The sequence below is a fragment of the Buceros rhinoceros genome, unplaced genomic scaffold (assembly GCF_000710305.1).
Source record: "Buceros rhinoceros silvestris isolate BGI_N320 unplaced genomic scaffold, ASM71030v1 scaffold378, whole genome shotgun sequence".
Lineage (NCBI taxonomy): Eukaryota > Metazoa > Chordata > Aves > Bucerotiformes > Bucerotidae > Buceros > Buceros rhinoceros.
The window spans coordinates 10,148-19,049 of record NW_010424861.1 but is presented as its reverse complement, the minus strand read 5'-3'; the positions used below and the strand labels follow the sequence as shown (position 1 = coordinate 19,049).

Genomic DNA, 8,902 nt, shown 5'->3' with positions numbered 1-8,902 from the left:
TCAGAAGGCAGTATCTGTGAGAAGGGGGCGAACGCTGATTTGCTTGAAAACCGGTTCTCATTCTAGAAGAAACATAGGAGAAAGTGCAATAAAAACTTTCAGGTATATAAAAGGCTTAAAAAAAAGGAGTTGTGCTATTCTCCCTGACCACTATGGATAGGACAAAAAGTTGGGGTAAAAAGTGCAGCAAGACAGAGTGTATTTTGTAATACTACATGTGCATAAGAATTCTGGAGTAAGTTTCCTAGAGAGGCTGTGTAATACTCACCATCTGACAGCTTTAAGGAGAGTTCAGCACATTTGTCACAAAGATTTGGTACTGTTCTTAACAAACGTGATCTCTTGAGGGACTCCTCAATGTCCCTACCTGAGGACCGCTTGGTTTCCATGGCTTTTATGCTCCTGAACTAGTTTAAGTTTACTCCTTTTAATAGATTTATTTTACCCAGTACTAAGTTTTCTTCTCCTTCCGTCTCTCCAGCCTGAAATTATTGTGAAACCTTACCAAACGTATGAGTGTATCCTCGCTAACTTATTTACCAAAGAGGTCTTCTGTGAAGATCTTTTTTTCATCTCAAATACCAATGTATGTGACATCCTTTCCTAGGTGAAATAACCCTTCCTTTCTAAGAACCCCCTTCCCTGTTCACCTCTCCCATACAATGTGTTCTTCTTCATGACAGCTTTCAAATCCTCATTCCTTCAGCCTGCACGATCCACTCACAAGTATTTTTCAGTCTGCAAATGGACTGTCTCCTCAGTATCCTCAGTGGCCCATTGCATTGGGGTTGTTTGCTGACATGTTTTGGTGTGATGCACCCAAGTCATCCTGTGGTCCCTGGCTATGACCTGCAAACCGTGGGTTAACCAAGTCCAGGTCCTACGCTAGCTACCAGGCTGCTGTATTCCAGTTCTTCTGCCTGCTGGCAGCTTCTGCCTGTGGGCAGTGTCTGGCTTCACTTCCTGCAGACTAACACCCAGTCTCACTGGAAGTCTCATTTTCAGCTAATTTTATAAACTCTGGAGTTAGTTACAACTGAATAGCCAAATGAGGAGACAGGGCACCCCTGCCATACAGTCTCTGAATGCTTCACATCCCACAGCTGAGAAACACTGCCTTAGATAAAATTGTGCATGCTTTTGGTGATCTTTTCATGACCTTAATGTGGCTCTTCAAATAGCTTGTTTGATAACAGATATTACCCAGTCAGCTTGGTGCCAAACAGTTAGGTAATGGACTTTGATATGGTTTTGTGCTCATATTCTTTGTAAAAATAATAATCAGGCTGGATCTCTTTTCTTCTTAATGTGGTAACTTTTTTATGATTTTACTGTCTAGATCGGAGACATAAAGACTGCAGAAAAATATTTTCAAGATGTTGAGAAAGTGACTCACAAATTGGATGGACTACAGAGCCAAATTATGGTTTTAATGAACAGGTAGATAATTTAATAGCTAAATGAAACTTTAAAATACAGTTTTGCAAAGTATGCATTGCTAGCATTAAACTACCCTTGAGACAAACCCGTTCTACTTCTCTCTTTTATGTAACTACATCTGTCATAAGTGAGACTGAAAGGCACAGGAGATCTGTATTATTCAGTACAGTCACATTATCCTGGATTGAAATTGTGATCCTTCAGCTGATTTTACAGAGCTTTTTCTCATTCTTCCAGGCATTGCGTATTTTCACTCTGCTTTTTCAATATTCATTTGCATAAATAACTCTTAGGAGAGGAGAAGCTATTTTGGGCCCTTATCCTACCATCAGATCTGCTAGTAAAGTTACTGCCTGGTAGTTTCAAAGAATGCTGGAATACACTGTAGTAAATCGAGCTGCATGATAGGGGATTCAGTTTGTTAGCACATTGGGTTAATATATTTAGAAAATACTATTCAAAAGTTCCTTGAAAATTATATAGCATGGCTAATTTCATGAAGAGAAATATTTTCAGGGAGAAAGTACCTGCATTTAAATTAATAAAACCACAATGAAGACCGTTGCTTTGGTAGGCAGAATATATAATAGCTAAATGATCCAAGTTGTCATTCCATTTGTCTGTAAATCAGTGTCTCCTTGCTGGTTGTAATTACACCGTGAAGAGCAAATGTCAGAAACTCTCACATCTATAACACGAAACATAAAAAATGGTGCCCATTCTTTTTAAAATATGTTATCACCTTGGGTTTTTGAGGAGAACTCATTCATATGTCACTTACTTTCTAGAGCATTTCTCCACCTTGGTCAGAATAATTTTGCAGAAGCTCATCGATTTTTCACAGAGATTTTAAGGATCGACTCATCAAATGCTGTGGTAAATCTACAAATTGCTACATTTATAACGAACACCTAAATTATTCTTGTAATGCTTCATGCCTGGATGTAATTAGTACCCAGAGTACGCTCACAGCTTTATAGAAAAATTGGATGTGGCATATGTGCCAAAGGGTTTTTAGTATGCATAAAGGACAAGATCCAAAACAGGATGGGAAGTGAAGAACCAGCCTATATGAAGGGCATGAATACTTCAGCACACATGTAGAAATTGCAGAACGTTATCTTTTACGGGATCTTCGCAAAAGCACTTTTATTTTGCATTCACTGTTTTTAGTGTAGACCTGCATGTCAGAAAAAGAAATAGCAGCTGCCAGGGTATATCAGATTAACTTGATTTCACACAACGTTGGAGAGGTGCTGTAATTTTAAACACGACATTTTTAACATGTTGCATGTAAAAGCCCTGGATCCTCATCACAAGAGGAGGTCAGAGAAGAGCTTTTGGATTTTATTCATCTGGCAGCTTTCAGTGCATGGTCATGTAAGAGTGTTCCTGAGACAGCTTACCCCCAGTAGCCTCAGCCAAGGCCAGTTAAAGGCTTGGGGAACTGAGTTCAAGAAGCACGTGAATCGCCTCATTTTGCAGGCTGTAAAATGGTACCTATTATAAACTGCAAGAGATCAGTAAGGTTCGCTGAAGGAAGAAAAAAAAAAAAATTTTTTTTTAAAAGGCTGTGTCCTTCCTTTATTTGCAGCTTTCAGAAAGTGCGAAAGTTTCTGCTGCTAAACATGTTATATGACTTTGTACTGTTGGAATCTTTTGCTAACTCATAAAACCTCTTTTGTGTGGAAAAGAAAATGGAACCTGACTTGATCATTTATGATGCATTTACACTGCCCTATCTGCTGAATTTACTTGAAGTCAGTTGTAGACAGATAAGTTGCCTTTGTGATAAGATAATTCCTTCCTGTTACTTATGTGGATCTTTTATATGTAAGCCAGAGAGAAAAACACTTCTGAAGATAACAGTGAAGTTTTAAAAAAAACCCCAAAACCTATGAAAATTACAGCATTCAGAGGCTCGTGTAGTTTCTGAAATCTGTTTCAATTGACTTTCAAAATTAACTGACTAATGTCCTAACTATTTATATTTCGTTTTAGACTCTGTCTTTTAGAGTTCCAGCTCAGCAGGTCTTACTGGCGCAGGATAAATCTTGAAAATGACAAGAAAAAAAGAATTGGATTGTAGGATTGAATATGTATTTTAGTTACTTGCACACACACACAAAAGCAGTTCTTAGCACTAGTAAATGTAACTGCAGATGCTAGACTTCTTTTTTCCTTCACTCTCACCACTTGTAAATGCACATACGTATGTATATGTATAAACATACACCTATGTATTTATTTACAATATCTTCTTCTCTAGGCTAATAACAATGCGGCTGTTTGTCTTCTTTATCTGGGAAAACTGAAGGATTCCCTCCGGCAATTGGAAGGAATGGTACAGCAGGACCCTAAACACTACCTACATGAGAGTGTTCTCTTCAACCTGACAACTATGTATGAACTGGAGTCATCTCGCAGCATGCAGAAGAAACAGGCACTTTTAGAGGCTGTAGCTATGAAAGAGGGCGATAGCTTTAATACTCAGTGTCTCAAGTTAGGATAGATCATTTCCAACTAATTTTTTTCCAGCAAGGCTCGTTTTTTAAATAGTATATACTCTTGCTAATGTGTAAATGTGAAATAAAATCTATTCAATTATGAATATTCAGTGTCCTTACTGCCCAATCTATTGCCTCTAACAGTCCTGCCACTGTGAAGACTTTGTGCAGCTTCATCCCTACAAGTCTATTACTGCTAAGTTATTCTTCATTACGGTGTACTATATACTGTACATGGGTCCCTCAGGACCCACGAATGACATGCATCTGCAGGTCCTGAGGGAACTGGCATGTGAAGTGGTTTAAGCCACTATATATCCTATTTGAGAAGTCGTCGTGGCCAGTGAAGTTCCTACTGGCTGGAAAAGGAGAAACACAACACCCATTTTTAAAAAGGGGAAAAAAGGAAGACATGGAGAACTACAGGGCCAGTCGGTCTCACCTCTGTGCCCAGCAAGATCATGGAGCAGATCCTCCTGGAAATTATGTTAGGACTCACAGAAAATAAGGAGGTAATTGGTGACAGCCACTAAGGGCAAATCGTGCCTCATGAATTTGGTGGTTTTCTACAGTGGCGTTACAGCATTGGTGGGTAAGGGAAGAACAACGGATACCATCAAGTGCAAAGCACTTGACACTGTCTCACACAACATCCTTGTTTCTAAATTGGAGAGATACGGATTTGATGGAGGGACCGCTTGGTGGATAAGGAGTTGCCTGGGTGATCGCACACAAAGTGGTGTGGTCAATGGCTTGATGTCCAGCTGGAGATCAGTGATGAGTGGTGTTCCTCAAGGGTCTGTATTGAGACTGTGCTGTTTAACATCTTTGTCAGTGACACGGACAGTGGGATTGAGTGCACCCTCACTAAGTTTTCTGCTGACACCCAGCTGTGTGGTGTGGTCAACACGCTGGAGAGAAGATGCCATCCAGAGGGACCCTGACAAGCTCAAGAGTCGGGCCTGTGCAAACCTCCTGAAGTTGAACAAGGCCAACTGCAAGGTCCTGTATCTGGGTTGGCGCAATTCCAGGTACAAATACAGGCTGGACAACGAGTAGAATGAGAGCAGCCCTGTGGAGAAGTACTTGAGGGTGTTGGTTGATGAGCAATGGCTGTGTACCCACAACCCAGACTGCCAATCATATCCTGGGTTGCATCAAGGTAAGTGTGAAGAGGAGGTGGAGGGAGGTGATTTTCCCCCTCTACTCTGTTCTTATGAGACCCCACCTGGAGCACTGCATTCAGCTCTGGGGCCCCCAACTTTAAGACAGACGTGGACCTGGCTCAAGCAGGACCAAGGGAGGGCCACAAAGATGATCAGGGGGCTTGAGCACCTCCACTGTGAGGACAGGCTGAGTTGGGGTGTTCAGCCTAGAGGAAACTTCAAGGAGACCTTAGAGCAACTTTCCAGTTTGTAAAGGGGACCTACAGGAAAGATGGGGAGGGACTCTTTATCAGGGAGTGAGTGTAGTGATAGGACGAGGGGTAACAGTTTTAAACTGAAAGTAGATTTAGCTTAGGTATTGGGAAGACATTCTCTGCTGTAAGGGTGGTGAGACACTGGAGCAGGTTACCAGAGGCATGGATGCCCCATCATTAGAAGGTTCCAAGGCCAGGCTAGATGGGACTTTGGGCAACTTGATGTAGCTGAAGATGTCCCTGCCCATAGCAGGGAGGTTGGGACTAGATAACCTTGGAATGTCTCTTCCAACTCAAACCATTCTGTGATTCTAATTTAAAAAATAAAAAAAGCATAGTGGTATGTAAATTCACATTCTACAACAGATTCTCATGCATTTAGCTGAAAGTCAGGCGTCATGTTATGTTGTTATACTATCACCTACACTTGCAGAAAGCTTGATTTGACTTTTCCAACTCTGCGTGATCCACCATCATCCAGCATGCTGAAGCCATTTGCCTCTTTACAATCAAGGCCTAACATGCTTCCTGTTTTGATTCAGTAGTGCCTTATACTCAGTGCACATGTAAATGACAGCCTGTGTTCTGATTGGCAGAGAAGAAAAGAATTATGATCCCAGTCACAGTCAAATCACCATTAAAAAAGAAACACCCTGAAAACATCATCCCCTGTTCTCCAACTTTCTCTAAATTCTGATTTGTAGGTACTACCACATAGCACTCACTCCAGGATGTTTGCTGTGTTCCTATTACTAGAAGCCCGTACTCAGATAAAAACACCAGCAGAGGAGACTTGTACTGGGTGACCTCAAAGCTCAGCGAGCCATTAGAGTGATATCCTGGTAGACTTGCAGAATAATTAAAATTTAAATGCAGAGACATATTATCACTGCTGGATGTACGCAAATTGTTAACTGTTTATAAAATGCAAGAAGGGATGTCAGTGTCACTTTATGCTTTGGATTTAACATATATACAAGGTGTTTGAATTCCCTATATTCAGTCAGTTACACATCTGAATGCTGTATGTGGTGGTAAAAGTATTAAAGCTAAGGACAAAATGTGTCCTCAAAACATTAATTACACCAGGCTATCCTGTTAAATTCAGTGAATTCAGCTGAATTTAATGAGGGTTCCTGGTGTAAATGGGGGCAGAGCTCAGTTTTAAAACACAGCATGCATGTGTCATCTGGCTAAGTAAGAAAAGCTGTGGAAAGCACAGCCTGAATGAGCTGATTGTTGCATTCAAGTCTTAAAGCTTAATGTGCCTTAACAGAAGTTTTGCATTTAAATTTCCTCTTTTATTAAAAGAGGAGCAAAGAAGCTGTACTTCAGACATTCAGATAATTACATTATGCACAGAGACCCTGATCCTCAAAGGACTTAAGCATCTAGCTGCCATTCTAGTACCTAATTGCAGTTCGGGTGATAATGGCATCCCCTACCAACTGGTCACTTACTTACATTTTCCTGGTGCCTTAGTTTTTGCACTGAATCCATTATATGTTCCCTGAAAGACACACGCAGACATGCCTGAGACTCCACAATGGACTTCAGCCAGTGTACTGGAAAGAACGATCATTCCTCCACCTACCTCATTCTTCATGTCAGCAAGAGCAGTCGTGCGCAAGCTGGGTGAGCTCACTGACCCGGTGGGAAAACTCACCAAGCCAGCAAACGCCCTCTTAACATTCATCTTCGTCCTGAGGCTTTCAACACAAGGATGTGCTGGGAATCACAGCCCGCCTGCCAGGTTTTCTGCACTCCGGCGGCCTAACAAGCAGTAGGCAGGCCATCCTTCTTCTGAAGCCTTTGCTGCAGCTGTCTTGCAGCTCACACTGGAGAAGGGAATGAGGGGGGTATAGTCTGTGTGCACAGCTAAGTTACGTCTGTCCTGTTTGGGTACCAGCTGATGGACTTAATCAGCCGCATGGAGGTGAAACATACATTCCCTCTCCTTGCAATTAAGAAATGTGTGAAAACAGGACCGAAGCATCAAATATAGATTTAAATTTATTCCAAATAGGTAGAACCACAGCAGCCAGAGTCAACCTCTCTGAGGCAGCTGTCACATTCCAGTCACAGGGGCTGATGACACTAAAATAAGATGGTTCGTAATTTCCCAGCGGTGAGATTAAGACACAAACGAGGTCAAATACTGTTTTCAAATGGCAATTACTTTACTTCCCCTATAGGTGATTTACATATAGACATAGAGTAGAAGGTAGAAGGATAGGAAAGCAAATAGCTAATAAGCAAAATACCAGAGCAACAGATAGTCACCACATGGAATCCAGCGGCACCCCGTTGGTCCTGAGTTCCTTGTAGCTTGGGTGGTCATCTTTCCCGGGAAGGCAAAAGCTGTTCACTTTTACCTTTGTTTATACATCTTCAGCACACGGACAGTTTCATCGTTCTGTCCAACCTGGTAATAGCACGTTAGCAACTTTAAGAACTGTCATGAGACCACGTTCTTGCTTATCCAGTGCAGCTTGGACTAGCCGTTTCCTATTTCTCAGAGGCGTTAGCAAGAAGCCTGCGAAATGTGCAATGGTCAAGGTTGCCTTGGTGGTTATCAGTCCTTGTTTCCAAGGCAGACCACCACAGACATCCAGTTTCTCAAGATCTGAGACAAAGGTGAGGGGCGAGTGGTCGTCTTTGCCAAGCGCAAGGCATCCTGTCTCTCACAGGGGAAAGTCACAACTCCCAGGCAACAATTCCTTAGCAGGAAGCATCCCGATATCAGTGGCGATGTTTGAGACATCAGCAAAACAACAGATTCCCACACTAGTAACCTGAATTGCTGCTATCCTGAGCAAAGGCCAGGGAAACTGAAGATGTCAGAACAAGGTGGATTTTATCCAGTAGCTCGTAACTGTAATATGCGCTCAAAGGAAGATGCTATACACCCCTTCCACCATGCTTTCTACCACTTAATAGAAGATTGGGGGGAAATGTACTTTACGAGTGAGGTACTTTACATTGTAGGAACGTGCACAGAGTTTTTACCATTTGAACAGCAAGCAGCTCATCAGCACTGCAGGCAAACAAGCTCCAAAACGAACTTTCAGGCAATGACAGTGAAAAGCTGCTTTCCTGCTTAGTTCTCCTAGTCATCTTGGAAATTACAAATTAGACATTCTCATCCTCAAGGGGTGTGTGAGATGGTCACAATCCTGATGATAGGGAGGACCTGAAAGGTGCTGCCTCATCCCAGATGTTCTGGATCAACAATTGATCCTGCCCTGGATTTGGGCAGTCCTTTGCAGATGTTATGTATGAGTCATTAAAATTAATCCCATCTCAAAGCCAGCACCAATGGCTTTTAATTTGCCTACAGAGGGAAAAAAACAGGATGTTAATTGCTTGAGGGAGAAGGTTCTTCTCTGGCTCCGAAAAATTGTCAAAGCTGTCAGTGCTAAACTGAAAATACTGAAGTAAAAAGCGTTACTAGAGCTGTTTATAAAAAAAAAAAATCCACTATTTGCAGCACAAAGTGTGAGGAAGTACTTTAGATGCTGGCAAATACTCCAGT

The 8,902-nt window shown here is 41.8% G+C and overlaps 1 protein-coding gene across 1 annotated transcript in view; it reads left to right on the top strand.

Moving 5' to 3' along the window:
* TRAPPC12 (trafficking protein particle complex 12) overlaps positions 1-4,051 on the top strand; it is a 42,975-nt gene extending 38,924 nt beyond the window's left edge. The window contains exons 8-10 of the mRNA XM_010140914.1: positions 1,340-1,440; positions 2,229-2,316; positions 3,710-4,051. Of these exons, the coding sequence (XP_010139216.1) occupies positions 1,340-1,440; positions 2,229-2,316; positions 3,710-3,952 (432 nt within the window). The 3' untranslated portion in view covers positions 3,953-4,051. The remainder of the gene's footprint in view (positions 1-1,339; positions 1,441-2,228; positions 2,317-3,709) is intronic.
* The last annotated feature ends 4,851 nt before the right edge of the window (positions 4,052-8,902 follow it).